General features: G+C 43.1%; 1 protein-coding gene across 4 annotated transcripts in view; it reads right to left on the bottom strand.

Moving 5' to 3' along the window:
• evi5b (ecotropic viral integration site 5b) overlaps positions 1–15,195 on the bottom strand; it is a 49,039-nt gene that overhangs the window by 24,410 nt on the left and 9,434 nt on the right. For 3 of the 4 annotated variants that reach the window (XM_036141590.1, XM_012882519.3, XM_012882522.3), the window contains exons 2-8: positions 12,631–12,863; positions 7,302–7,491; positions 1,274–1,495; positions 1,050–1,124; positions 819–944; positions 579–722; positions 121–210 (exon numbers count right to left, since the gene is read on the bottom strand). In XM_036141590.1, coding sequence (XP_035997483.1) covers positions 121–210; positions 579–722; positions 819–944; positions 1,050–1,124; positions 1,274–1,495; positions 7,302–7,491; positions 12,631–12,782 — 999 coding nt within the window. In that variant the 5' untranslated portion in view covers positions 12,783–12,863. Of the gene's footprint in view, positions 1–120; positions 211–578; positions 723–818; positions 945–1,049; positions 1,125–1,273; positions 1,496–7,301; positions 7,492–8,849; positions 8,956–12,630; positions 12,864–15,195 lie in introns of those variants that run through there. The other variant, XM_012882521.3, reaches the window with a different exon arrangement.

Genomic DNA, 15,195 nt, shown 5'->3' with positions numbered 1-15,195 from the left:
ACACTTAGGACACATGTATCAATTAACTGGGTGTGGCAGAACTTCTTCCCTGGAAACAAAGTGCAAACCACAAATGAAACCTGAGCCACCTGGGTAAGGAGCGACACTAGGACAATATACCTGTAACATCCCCTCCATGTCCAGCTGGATGAGTTCAGCCTGGTTCATCTGAAGGATGGCCAGCCCCACACGGAAAACTATCTCCAAACCCTGAAGACACATCAGCCAGAATCAGAGCGCAAAGCTCAGTGCGCTGTGAACTGTTTTAAAGAGAAGGGCATTGTGATGTTTGACTTCTCCAGCAGGTGGCACTAACGCATTACTTTTCTTTTAACGTTAACCTTACTTAACATGGGCTTTCTATGAAGTTGCCTTGAAACTCCTCCAAAAATTCCTGTTTAAATGCAAAACAACACTTGGCTCTAAAGCAAAACAAAGTCAAAGTATTTCCTCAAACATACAAACACAAAGTACAATGAGAGCCTGGTAAAAAGAATGACAGAAGCCAGGAATTATCTGGCACCATTAGGTTAAACCCATTTCCCATTGAATGCGGGTAGTTGTTCCTTTTGACTGACCTCACACATAAAGATATCAAAAATCCGTGTGGCTACAGGTAAGGGAAAGGAGGTGAGGAAGATGGTGAGGAACCAGGATGAGGCATACATGGAGGTATGAAAGCTCTGAGCCTGGAAATGCATATGCAGCTCTGGGAGTTGCTCCTGCAAATGTACAAAATGTTAACATTTTAAACCCACACAACAGTTTTCGACAGAGTGCTCTCTCTTTGATCGGGGCGTTTCACATGATGGACCTACCTGGATCATGCTCTCAAACTGGTACATGCAAAGTCCCAGCTCAGCCATACTGGGTTTGAAGAGCTCTCGTAACCTGTAGTCCTGCATCAGCTTCACAAACACACTGAACGCCTCCTCTTCTGGCATCTGCACCATATGAGACAAACAGCATCAACATCTGAGGAATGTTTGCCGGCAGATGAACTGTAGCGCTATTTTAAGCATATAGAATAGTTTCAGTGGTGTCATTACCTGCATGAGCAGCAAACCGACAATGAATGCACTTCCTTGACAGTAGCCGACCTCACGATCCACCAGAGAATAGGCCTGTGGTAAGAAAGAGGCATCACGGATTTATTAAATATTACATGAAGAGATTTGTTGTACAAACTTTTTTTTAAACCTTCATAGTATTGTTAAGACTCAACAGACAGTTTGTGTGGTTGTTTGTGCCAGTTATCCACATGGAGGTCTACCTTCATGACATTGAAGAGCACTTCCTGGCCCAGGCTGTCCTCCTTGAAGAAGTCATGTTCAGGATAAGTGCGCGCGATGTCTCTGCGTATGAGCTTCTCGCACGGCGAGGTCATCTTTAGGAGTTCTGAGTACTGATCTTTGATGGGCATGTTCTGGGCATTACACAGCAGCTGCCACACGATTGCCCGGAAGTGGTGAGGAATCCCTTTTCTCACGAGATCCTGCAGGAAGACAAAAGAAGAAGGTTTTTTATTTTTTTTTTGGAGAATTTCATAGTCATTCCAGTGTGGCTTACTTGTTAGTTTGATGGCATTAGACATTAAAGTTTCCTTTTTTATCTACACTTTCAACAAGAAATTGGCTAGAGACTAAAAACTGACTAATTTCAGCTTGATCGGCCCCAACCAGAGACTAGCCGGCCATAAATCCTAAAAACTAATCCTAAGCGCTACCAGGATGCACTGACAACGCTCTTCAGAGTGAAAGTTGTTACTAAAGAAAGGAGACATGAAGCCATTTTAGTATTTGTGAGTCTGTTCAAAATAAAAGTCTGACGAAGCACAAGAGAAGAAAATCATCATCTGAAATACGTTGAAGCATTTCTAAAGCTTCATTCAGGGTGTGAGAGTGAAACTTTCAGCAGATAACAGGAAGGCTGAACAGAGAACAGCAAAGTAGCTTTTTTTTGTATCCTTTTTAGTCTTTAACCTCAGCATGTTGTAGAACATGCTGGGTTTAAGGAATGTTGGGTTCTTACAACTCAGGAATATGGGGCAAGAGTTTATTGCTGCTTTATGAATACGAGCCTTGCTAATTGCTGTAGGTTTTTAAAGAAATGTCGACTCTTAATTATTTTTTCTTTGTTTGAAATTCTTAGTAAAACCCTGTTTGACAGCAATCTGTCACAGATGCAGATAAATAGCTAATGACCGCCTGGGCTGGAGGACCAGAGTTTTAATGCTGTTCCTTTGCCATCTTCAAACTAAGAGGATAAAGGTAAAGAAAAATCAGAATCTGGCCCAATAGGTATGGACAGGTCAAAGTTTTCTAAAAAGGAGAGTGAAAATCAGCCACACAGTTCTGATCTGAGCGTCTCCGCAGCAATTTAATGTGAGTTTCACCAGCAATGTAGTGTTATTAAAAACACAAGTATGCCATACAGAAACGTTAAAACATTTGACTGAAGTAAATGATCTATGCAGGTTTGTGTTTCTGAACCAGAAGAAGCCGAATGCGTTTCTCTCTCTCAAGAGATGGCTCCGCTGAGAGAGATCTCTCTGACCCAACACCTGCAGTGGGCACTTTGAACCCTGAAGGGGTTTTGTTTTCCTGCTGCGCCGTTTATTATTCCAACTGTAGTAAAGAGTGCTGAGAACTCAGCTCATCTGGCTGAGGCGTGCACTTTTAAAAGCCGACAGGAAACCCATGACTCATGTAAAACTGCTGTTAGCTTAACTTCAGTTTAAATGCGTGAATTACACGACTGAATGCACGTTTGGGAGCCGTTTTTAACATCTGGATGTAGATGAGAGGAACTGTAAAAAGAGTAAGGTAATCCAAGAGCCTGTGGAGAGAAGAATGCTGATATTTATTTTAGCCACGTTAAGCCAAGAGTTTGCTCATACTATCGCAGTTTGTGTCAGCATCTCATAATAACGCAGCATCCAGCGCTAAATGCAATCTTTTCAATGAAGCGCTGGAGTAATTTGTTTCTAGTTATTACTGCTGATACAAGGTAATTAAGCAATTTCCTGTGCTGACAGGGAACACTGGTCTTTCCTGCCATGATGACAGGATATAGTGTGTGTGTGTGTGTGTGTGTGTGTCTCTCTCTCTCTGCTGGGGCCAGGGTGCATCTGGAGCAGAGGTCTGTCCACCCACCCAGGCATCAGCGGGGGGATCCCTCTCCTCCCTGCAGAGGCTGGATAACACAGCCCATGCTTTGTTCTGTGATGGAACAAGGCACCGTCTCATATCAACTGTTCAACAAAAGCTGCTTTCTGGGACACACTTCGCTCCTGCCCCCTCTTTACCCTCAGTAATATGCAACAATCCAAATTATGAAGAAAATGTAACCAATATTGAGTATGAGAGCATTGCTAACCTATAAGGACCAAAACCAAATGTATAGCATGATCTAATGGCTTTGGAGTATTTTAGCCTCAACTAAAGCCAGCTGATGGGCAGTGTGCAGTAACAGCTGGGATCAGCAACATGTAATTAGCTGCTGAATAGAACCAGAGACAGCTCTGCTAACTCCAGCTCTCTCTCTCTGACATCTCATTAAAGGACTTTGAACCACAGACCAGGTTTTTCTTGTGGTTTGGAACCATAAGTGCTTAAAACCTTGCAGTTCGTCAACACCTTTAACCAGCCTGTGCCTGCTTGACAGGCTTCTGTTTAAACAGCCGTAACTTTCATGTTAAGCATAAGAAGCTACTGAGAACAATACCACATTTCAGATTGTGCTGACGTGCACAGAATAACCACAGCTCCTTCCTTCACACAACAACCACTGATTTTTTTCTGGAAACCAAGAGGAAGAAAGCTGCAGCTCTGTGGGGGAAATCAGCAAAGCTGAATAATATCCCTGCCTCGCTTCACCAATTTGTGGATTGCTACTTCTACCGAATTGCATAATAACACAATTGATGACGGAGCCCTCATGTTACTTCCCTATGTAGATGCAGACTACTAAAAACAAGAAATATCTACCCCAGCAGAGTATGTTAGAGTCTGAGTTGGTTTTATATAATTATCTTGATCCTGCAGAAGTCCAAGTCCACACAGGGTCTCTATTTTAATAAGACATAGTTTAAAATACTTTAGATAAAAAAAATAGGTGTACCAAAACAATGTTACTAAGCTGCTGCATTATCAAGACTTTAAACTCCCAAGTCCCTGCTATATTGTGCAAATCCACAACTTGTTATTCAAAATTCTGTTGGTGAACATTTCCCCTGAAGGCCACTTTGGCTGTGGGGTTTAAATCGGAGCATTACCGACGATCACATGGAATATGATTATCACAGAGAGTTAAAATTAGCATCAAAATGTCCAGAACTGAAATAACATGTTCAGGGACAACGCCGCAGGGTCACCGGGGACAAGGATAGCCTGACAAATGATCTCTGACTGTAGTAAACACTGTAACAGTTAGAGCCTCTGTGGAGCTTGGCACAAAGTGGGACGTTAATGTCAGCAGAAGTGCCGGGGCACCACAAGAGGCACCACACAGCCTGGATATGACTGGTGCTGAGGAGTGTAGAGGAACAAAAACACAACAGCAGTTCCTTTCATCTCCTTGGAGCATATTGGCGAAAAGATTTTGTTTGTTTGTTTTTTAAATAGAATACAGTGCTTTCCTTAAAGCTTTTTTTAACATTAGGGAATTTAAAATCAGTGTATTTGATTAGGATTTATGTGACACGTCAACACAAAAAAGTAATACCATATTTTTTGGACTATAAGTCGCTCCGGAATATAAAACGCATCAGTCAAAAAAATTTGTCATATAGAGGAAAAAACATATAAGTCGCACAGGACTAAATACATTTATTTGGACATTTATTTCACACAATCCAAGGCTAAAAACTGAACTGACATTTAATCTGGTAAACCAACTTATTAAGTTGCACGTCTGCATCCCCAGCTGGCTGGATAACATGGAACATACCTGGGAGGATGAATGGGGTAAATTAGCAGCTCCGACCAGCAGGTTTTATCCAGCGCATTTCAGCGTAAAGGACCGTTACACTGAGAGTTGTCTAACGCCTAAATTAGACTGTGAGCGTAGCGGTGCTACATGCTAAGCTAACAGTACAACACGGATGTTTCAGAACAACATAAAGCTCACGTCCATCAGCCAAGTTGTAACCTGCCAGGACAACAGAGCTGTAAGCTAGCGCTAGCTGTTATTAGCTTCACAGACAGCCCAATAACAGCTCTGTCGTGGTCTGGACCCTCTGAGCTGGACCACGCAACGCTCTGCAGTGTGAAGGCAGACTGAAACAGTGAAACAACATACAAACATCTGTTCAGTCTTTGTTGTCTATACCTTGATGTTTCAATTAATGTTTAAGTGGTACAGGTGCAGGATAGTTTTCACAAGCCTAGGGAGCCCTCTTGTGGCTGTAGACTGTAATGTTTACTCCTTGGTTCATACTGGTTAATATGAATTACCATTTAAATTTTATTTAAAAGGCACACCTGAATATGAGCCGTGGGATCGGCCAAACCAGGGAAAAAAGTGTGACTTATAATCCAAAAAAATACGGTAATTTTAAAGCAGAATTAAAATAACATCGTTTTTAAAATCTTTTGCAATTAAACATGCGAAAAGTGCGCTGTGCATTTGGATTTAGCCCCCTACTACTCTGACTCGTACAGAGCAACCGGCTACCTTCAGATGCCATCTTCTTGGTGCATAAACCCAACATGTAGAATCTAAACTTATCAAGACCAGGCATTCCACCTAAACTCACACTATATTAGGACAGCATTGATTAGAGAAGCTGCCCATATGACTGCTGTAACTCTGGAGGAGCTGCAGAGATCCCCAGCTGATGAGGGAATATCCGTCAGCAGGACAACTTGACGTTGTGCCGTTAATGGATGAGCGATGAGAAGAAAGCCCTCAGAAGTTCAGTTTCACGTTTTTGGGCAACAATAAAAACAACATCCATGTGGACACAGTAAAACACAGCGCACTCTTTCAGCTTCACGGCAAAGCCTTCAGTTAGCTAGCTGTGGTTTAGCTAGCTACAGCTTCCAACTAGAAGCTAGTCTCATTAGAAACTTTAATGTTTATGCATTTAATGTTATTAGCTGTGTTTTTACACCTGAGAAACAGTGGTAGTAGCCATGGATAAACACAGGATCTCTGCCTGACATGTAGCCAGGCAGAAAAGTTACACATGCTTTGTGTTCACAGATAAACTGACGTAAACAGGGTTGTATGTGCACTGTGTGTGTTTATAAGTTAGAGCACCACTGGCAGAGCGACAGGGAACTCGCTCACAGCCTCTGAGACAGAAATGATACGCAGCAGAGCACAATAGCTGTGTGGCAACAGCAGCAGCGTGTTCCACCTCGCTCATTATGAAGCTGGTGGCACTGAAGCTCAGGCTGACCATGGACAGAAGAAAAGCAGCTGGTAGTCAACTAAAGACCTGCAGCTGTATTTGGAAAGGTGGCTCTACAACAAAGGGTCAAAACAAATATATGCCACACTTTTCAGATTTTTGTTTCTATTAAAAAAAACAAAAAAAAAAACTGTGAGAACCGTGTATAATTTTTCTTCCACTTTACCATAAAGCACCTCTTTGTGTTGTTCTATAACATTAGATCCCAGATAAAGTGCAATGAAATCTGTGGTTGGAATGTGAGAAAATGCAAAAAGGTTTAAATAGGGCTGGACGATAATTCAATAACAATATACATCGATTGACAGACGTATATCGACGGTAGAAAAAAAAGGTTCAATAAGAAGTGCAATAGAATAACAGTTTTCATTCCTTTTGCATTCTATAAATGTAGATTAATTTTACAGGCATTACATTCTCCCAAACAATCACAAACGCAGACCCAGGAATGCTCTGTCACCAAGCTCCGCCCCTTCAAAGAGTTCAGAACGCTTTTGTTTTATCTTTCTTAAAACATTGCAGTTTTAGTAAAAAGTTGGTTGAATAACGGTTTGAATTGGAATTTAGTGTTTGTGTGTTTTCTATCTAAATATAAGACGCTAAACAACAGCATAAAATGTCCAGGACTGCACTTAAAATAAGCTTATATGTTTTGAATTTGTTGATAATTATCGATATCGATCAATATCAATATGAATTTATCGATATGCTTTTTTCCCCCTATATCGTCCAGCCCTAGGTTTAAGGGCTATGAAGACGTTGGCGAGGCGCTGCAGGCGGGTCCCAGTAAGCCTGTAAGGGAGCGGGCGCTCCGTCAGCTCTTAGGCACTACGGCACGAGAACCCACCGTCACCCCACAGGTGGTTAACGGCACCGGCCTCACCTTAAGCTGCTTCTCCTTCTTCTTGCGCACCTCCTCCCACTCATTGACGATTCGGCCCCACAGAATCCAGGTGTCCTCCTCCAGGTGGGAGAGGTTGGAGGAGGCCGAGGAGCTGGACACCAGGGAGGAGCCGCTGTTTCTCCGGGAGCCATTCATGGAGCGCAGAGACTTGCTGTCCGTCTCCAGAAGCCTGTAATTAACGCAGGAGGAGTATGTGGTTAATAATTCACAAGCCGTCAAAAACATGGACACATTCTGAACCCCAGTATTTAAACAGTTTAGCCAATTAGCATAGGTAAATATATTCCAAGGCACATCAGTAGTAAGTTTTTTTACCTTCTATTTGTGAAGATCAAGGCACAAATAAAGCAAAATATATCTTGGTACACGCTGGTTACATAAGAGTGTGTGTGTGTGTGTGTGTGTGTGTGTGTGTGTGTGTGTGTGTGTGTGTGTGTGTGTGTGTGTGTGTGGGGGGGGGGGCACTTTTAGATCTCCACCCCAACCAAGTACAGTCAGACACAACAAAGCAACTATCTACAAATATCTAAAATTAGGAAGACTACAAGCACTAGATCTTGAGTTTGTAATCAAAGATGGCCCCGTTTTTAGGTCAGAACTGAAAAAGAAAGTATTTATTTACAAGCAGCATAGCTCTCTTAGTTTCTACTAACTTACTGCCTCAACGTGTCTGGTTGCACGAGGTGCAAAAGTATCGGGTAATTTGTAATTAGTCAAGTATTTCAAGAGATGCCAAAAAAGGAAAACACACGAGACAATCCGTGGTAAAACAATACAGCAGCCATGAAGGGTATGATCATTTCAACTTGTTATAATTATAAATAGGGATTAATCATGCGCTCAATTAAGAGATAACTAGGAAGATCCAAAGGGTTCAGGTTATCCTCAGAAAGAACTGGTGCGCATTCTGCTTGTTTACTGTAGGAGTTACTGACAGCGGCGCGTTCTAGGAGCAGCAGGTGGAGAACAGGACACCTAACTTCAAACCGGCGTGGCAGTGACGAACCAAGGTACAGAAACAAAGGCTTAGACACCTGATCTTGGGAGAAAAAAAAAAGTCCTGTCCAATGCAGCCCACAGTGACAGTGAGCGCTCCCCCAGAATGGCAGGAGGTCCAGGCAAATTTGGGTCAAGAGTGAAATGAGCACATAAAAGATATTTACTTTTATTTAGCTTTCACACAGTGTGACAAAGAATATCCAAGACTGAAATAGCAGGGGTTTTAGTTTTAGGAAACAATTCCCAAACAGGCTTTTACACTTGAACCTGAACATGCTGTGAGCTCTGCTAATAATTCACTACAAGTCAACCAACAGTGAGACGGTTTGTAAGCACAAAAACTAAAATGAGAAATGTGGACAAATTATGATCAAGCAACATCTGCAGTGAACAAACTGCTATTTTCTACTTGCATTGCAATGGTAAACAAGATATCCCATATAGCAGACTTTATCATCTAAGTTTGTCAAAAAGGTTAATTTCCTGGATTTTACAGCTGTGTTACAACAAGAAGTAAGACCATCTTACCAAGAGAAACTCATGATATTGTCCACATGGCTCGGATATGTAGGATTTCTCTAACGCTGGCAGGTCTGGACCGAGAAAGCGCAGCAGCCAGTGTAGGACTTTGTTATCCGTGTGGCAGGACAGGACGAAGCTCATAGCCGTTATCTGCTCTGCAGGGTCCAAAGGCCCCACCAGACACACAATCCCTTGGTAAGCAACTACAGTATCTCTGATTTCAACAAGAATACCAAAGTCCTCTCCCCGGCTGCTACTGCTGCTCTGTCAGTAAAGCCACGGTATCACTTCGTCATCAAGGTACCGTGAGGATGTGGCTACAGCTTAGCTTGGAAAGCTGGACGTAGGGACGGACGAACAGTCCAAAACGCTTGCTTTTCACCTGATGGGATGCTGGGCCAACACAGCCGGACAGGCAATAGTCTGTCCACGCAAGACAAGAACCATAAGCTCTCCTCATCTGGGACACGCTGCTCAATACTGTATTAAGTGTTTCTACGCCCACACGCATTCCTCAGCCCCGGACGAAGGATTCAACGGGAAGAGAATTCCCAAAGCTGGCAACAGAAAGGCCGTTGCGTCATCATCTATCAGTGGATTCATTAAATGTGAACAATAACCGCATCCAGAGCGCACAATAGTCTTCTCATTTTACAACACACCCTGGATGATTCAATGCATCTACCACTGGGCCTGCTGTGGTGAGGCGCAGGACTTTTGGTCTGCAAACACCAACTTATCTAATGAACTGACCAGGAATCAGTTCAACAACACAGAACAGAGTCATCTGACACTCTGCTTTTATCTCATCTATAATCTACCACTGCACAGTGGTATTACTTCAGTGTGAAGCTAGTTGAAAAGCAGCTGTCAGACGAGACACACGTGCTGAGGAAAACGAGTCTATGAGCTCGGAACCTTCTCCTTCATGAAACTGCACCGAAAATAGAACAAGATGGCAAAAAGACTTTCAACCAGCTAAAAACCTTAAGAATTCCTATGAGAAAAAGAAAAGCGGAAAACCTCACAGTCTCCCGTTAGCAAGTCACAACCTGCTAGTCTTCCAGGTGTGTGCAGATAAGAGGGGGATGGTACGGACTTCCAAAGTGACAGTATGAGGTGTTCTGAGCACAAAGCCAGAGCACAACTCAGCAATATTTAAGAAAATGACACCAACGTTTGCATTCTCGCTTTAAAATTTCAAGGAAAAGTGTAGAACATGTACAGGAAGCATGCCACCCTAAGCACTATAAGACTTTTTAGAAGTTAAGGGAATTGTTGGCTTTATTTTCATGTTGCCATAATGTTTCCATAAATGCTAAAAACAGGCATTCAGAAATTATCCTTCTAAGTTCTGTTCTTGTACATTAGCATCTGTGCACGGAAAAGATCTAATCATGCAGAACAACAAGAACCCACTGACATTCAGCCCCCTGGAAAAAAGCTGGAGTCTCCAGCCTTCGATGATGTTCGGTACAGAGGGTTTGTTTGCTGGGACCAGATGGAAGTGGGCTGGGACTAAATGGGCAGGTGAGCTGGTGAAAGAACGGCAAGTCCTGCAAACACGTAACTGGAGCTGCATACAACTTCAAGCTATGGTTTAGAAATGCAAACTATAGGATCCTCCCACAACAAGACACATCTCCACTGTGGGTTCCTGAACGTTTTGAACCAAAATGTAATCTTTTGATTGCTGCACGGAGTGCTTCTCACTTTCCAGGCTTGTGCGGAAGAGTAGAGGAAAAGACGCGGTGAAAATCTGCCTCACTTCACCTTTCAACACTCCTCCGTTCTCCTCACAGAGCGGCACTCCTCTGTCCACGTTTTCTCCACCTTTTTTCTCCATTTTATGTTGGCCAAGTATAACATTGTCCAGGCAATCCCGGGACAATGCTGACAGGCGAGTGTGCGTTGATACCAAAGAGATGAAGCAGGAAAATTACCAGTATGGCAAGCAAACATAAGCAAATCCATTTTTCCATTAATATTCTTGGATGCAGCTCTACTGGAGCAGCCATCTCTGTCTCTCTACACGTTTCTGTTTTCATACCATTTTATTTTTATTTGTCAGTTTCTATCAAACCATTAAGTCACTATTTTCACCTTTATTTAAAATTAGATTTTGAGAGACTCCTGCACCTCTTCCTAGCTTCGTCCTGGATAAATGCAAAATTCCTTGAAATCTAGATCAGCCAGTTCAGAGTAACTTTGGGTGTAACTCTATTCCGTGTTTATTTTGTCACATTTGGGATCTCTTTCAAATGATCCATTCATGGTCTGTCTAGCAGCAAAAATGTGTTTTACAAGAATAGAGCAGACGACTAATTTCAGTGATGGCCTCAGGAAGGTGGATTTTTGCTTCAGCTCGCAGGCCTTTTGGCGAGGTGTGACAATCAGTTTAAATAATATTGCTGTGGGACACCTGGATATGACCACAGAGCAGTTTACTTGTGGAGAAAGTGGAATATTGAGCGTTAATCCTGATATGTTAACTTGAAATAATCAAAATAAATGTGTCCTTTCTGTTGTAGCCCACTAAGTGGACGACAAAGTGCTTTTTCACTTAAGTAACACATCACTTCCTCCACGTCTTGATGGTTGGAAGTGAGACACAATCAATTGGAGCCTGCTCTCGACGCGGAGCACACAGGATACAGATCTGTGGGGAATAACTATTTTGGTTCGATGCTTTATGCACGCTGATCTGACAGTGGATGTTGACTGGCCAGAACAGGCTGCGCCAACCTCACAGTAGACACTCAGTACTCCCGACTCTGTGCGAGATTTAGTGCTGCCACCTGTAAAAAGCTGGGTGGCAGCAAAGATTTCTGCCAAAGCAGGCAAATATGTCTCGACTTACGTGAGTCTGAGTGGCTGATGGAGCTGAAAGTAGAGAAACGACCACATAAAGACAGAGACAGAAATAGCAATCTGCCGCTATTTAGAAGGAAAAAAAAATCAATGAAATTAAATGAAATGAACCACAAACACATAAAGATGTTTAAATAATTCATTACATGCAGCGATGTTTTGGGCAGCTCCCCTTGGAGAACGGTAGGGGGAAAACACTAAATGCTGTAAAATATTTTAACATTACTGGTTACACTTCTTAAAAAGGATTTGGTGAGTATAAATTGAGAGACAGATGTAACAAAATACTGGGAATATCCAACCATAAAAAAAAGACTACCCTGAACTTTTTAAAAAGGTACATTTCCACACCAGGGACTTCCTAGAAAAGGCCCCTGCTATGCAAATGCAGCTATGAACAAAAAGATGCTGTCGTATCTGTAACTTCTTTTGGACCCAGAGCAAAACATCTGAATCAACAACCAAGTCGCTGGCGGGGGTGTCAAACATCCAATTTTAGACCCATAATGTCTAACTGAGGCTGGAATTAAAAACATTCACAGCACGTCTGTCTCTTACATGCGAACTTCCTTTCCTTTATCTTTCACCAGTGACATGGCAGACGTTCACTTAGAGGGGCCTGGCTGTGTTACCCAAACGCTACTTACACATTTCTGATTTGCTCATGTCTGAAAACAATGAACACTGGCAAGAACATTTTTCACAGAAGAGGCTTCCTTGGCAAATAAATTATAGAAAGGGGGGGAGGAGAAAAAACACTAAAAGTCTACCCAGGTAGTCCACCCTGAAAGAAAACAAAGGAAAGACCCAGCTCTTGGAGACAGCAAAAGGATCTCTGAACATAACGCCATGCCTTGCCACAGCGCTCATGTTGTGTCAGGCACCCATCAGAAGCAGCAGCAGCCAGACTACTGACCTGTTTTGCTCCTCGAGCTTGGCCAGCAGCTCCACATCGTCGGGGCTGAGCTGTGCCGGAGAGGACGGCGAGAGGGCGGGCGAGGACAGAGACGTGGAGGAGGAAGTCGCAGGGGTCTGTAGAGATGTGGGCGTGGCCACCTGGCTAGCCATCTGACTGACGGTGTGGGAGACCGAGTTCTTTACCCATGAGAGAGTAGAACTCAGCTTTCCAGCAACCTTGTCTGTCGCCACCTGCAGAAGACGGAGAGAGAGCACAAGAGTCTGTCTTTTTGTTGCCAAGCACACATGGAGAAGTTATTTTCCAAGGGGCTCGGTCTAATGTTAATGAGACACCTTCTAAACGCACGCTTCCCATCAGTCAGTCACGTTTAACATGACAAGCAAGCAGTTAGACTCTAATAGACGACGCATTCATGGCAGCACCTCTGAGTGACGATCAGACAGCATGCCGTTGGACGGATCGATGCAGCTGCTTAGCTTTCACTCTGCTCTAGCAAATTAGTTTGTGCCTTTCTGATATCCTGATTACTGTCTCAGACTGCTTGCTCGTGCTGCAGCGAATGTTTGATGAGTCAGCTCTCAATCATGGCGTCCACGAACCGACGTTGACCTAAACAACCCTTTTTACCCGTTTCTTCAACAGATTAACAATAAAACGCCGCGTTCTTGGCAAAGAGAATCTTTTACAGGAATAAAGACGGCAGAGCAATGATTAACGCGACTATTTTTCCTACCTGCGTTTCCCCCTCCCAGAAATCAACCCTTTCAGCCGCTTTCCATGACTAAACGTTTTTTTTGAAAGAAGGATTTTAAACGCTGGTTGAACTGCGCCTTCGTTGATAGAGTCTTCCGAAGCTTCGCCCTGCGGTCATATGCCCGTCGTACCTGCAGGAAGGGTCAAAGGGCTACAGGCTAGATAGCGCCTCCAGCCTCCTGCTCAACTCAGGTGCTGCTGGGAACTCCGTGGCTGTGCGTGGCCCATAAAGTCTCCTCACCGCTGTAACAGAGAGGCCGTCTGCTTTCAGTGTCCAACCAACGTGACTTACTGACAGCCCGGCTGTCATAACGCAGGAAACAAAGCTACTATGGAACGCGCTAGACAGAAAGAAGAGAAAGACGCTGAGTGGAAGCAGCAAGAGAGAGAAAAAAAAGGGGGTTGTTGCAAATAAGGTGATAAGAATGAGCGATGGAGCAATAACAGAGTGATTTGTTTTGAAGTGTACACAATAAGAAACACTAAATCATTCCGATGCTTCCCCACCGTCGTCTTAAACGTCTGCCTCTGATTGGATCCAACCGTTTACCACAACAAAATACCTAATGTAGAGATTATTGTTTTAAACAGGCTAAAGGCAGCAGCAGTTAGAGAAGTGTTTTTTTTTCTGTTTATGGACTTTAGAGGAAGAAAAGCAAAAGTGCCAGCCAGAGTCCATCTTTACTTGTTTTTTCAGCGAACTCAGATCAACCCAACGCTTTCAGCCCTCATGACACCGGGCCATAAAAAAAGCAATAAAGGAATAAATATATCTAAAACAAAAGGAGAAACACCATTTTACAGTTCTTTGTGCATTTGGGTCTTTCTGGTTGGATTTCAATCTGAGTCTAAAAACAGCTGCAGGTCAGAGAAAACGGGCTCGGTTCAAAGAACAACATCCCATGGTTGAACCACCTAAAAAGACGCTGTTAGGTCCATCATGTGAAAAGGGAAAGGGCGGAGCCTAACTGCAAAGCGCCGTCTGCCCGGACTCACAGGGCATATATCAGAAGAGGAAGTGAGAGATTTGTGGTAACTAGCTGCAGAGTCCAGGTGGAGAATCTGTCAGCAGGACAACTATTGGTCAACCCCACAGATGGATCCTTTATGCAACAGTGGCCATTGCTGTGACCAGCCAGAAGCAGCCATATTTTCACTTTGTGCTCTGCTCACAGGTGTAACTAAACCTTTTCTTTACACCTAAATGCAAACACTTTACATTAAGGAAAACTGACATTTGCACATTCCCTTGAACACAGCATCCAAACGCAGCCATGGTGGCTGTAGGGAGACTGGCCGTGGAAGACGGCTGCAGCTGAATACAGAAAAGCTGCTGGACACTGATTCAACAAGAACAACCTAACACCTTCAACTTTGTGGTTGTAAGGTGACAAAAGGTTCGACGAGCCTAAATGCTTATGATTTCAATTGACCCCCATGCATGAGGACTTAAAAACAAGTCTTTATCATATTTATAGATAAGCTCAATCCTTCTTAACAATGTGTTTTGTATCTTTAGTACTTGTTTTATCTTGTAGCAATATGAAACTGCTTCAATTTAAAGTGCATTACAAATAATTATTATTAAACGAGCAGGACGAATAAAGAAGTGGCAACTAAAGTAAAGTATTTTGATTGTCCTTGAAGTAAATATTCTGTCCAAAGTCAAATCATAAGACAGTTAATGTTCCCCTTTCTAGAACCGCTGGACGGTTCTGCTAACAATGTGACTTCAACACTCACATCCTGCTGACAATTGGTCCCTTTATTCATCCAGCATCAGGAAGCGCTGGTTGCAGTGTATATTAC

The sequence above is a fragment of the Fundulus heteroclitus genome, chromosome 9, assembly GCF_011125445.2.
Source record: "Fundulus heteroclitus isolate FHET01 chromosome 9, MU-UCD_Fhet_4.1, whole genome shotgun sequence".
NCBI classification, from domain to species: domain Eukaryota; kingdom Metazoa; phylum Chordata; class Actinopteri; order Cyprinodontiformes; family Fundulidae; genus Fundulus; species Fundulus heteroclitus.
This window is presented reverse-complemented; position numbering and strand designations above follow the sequence as displayed.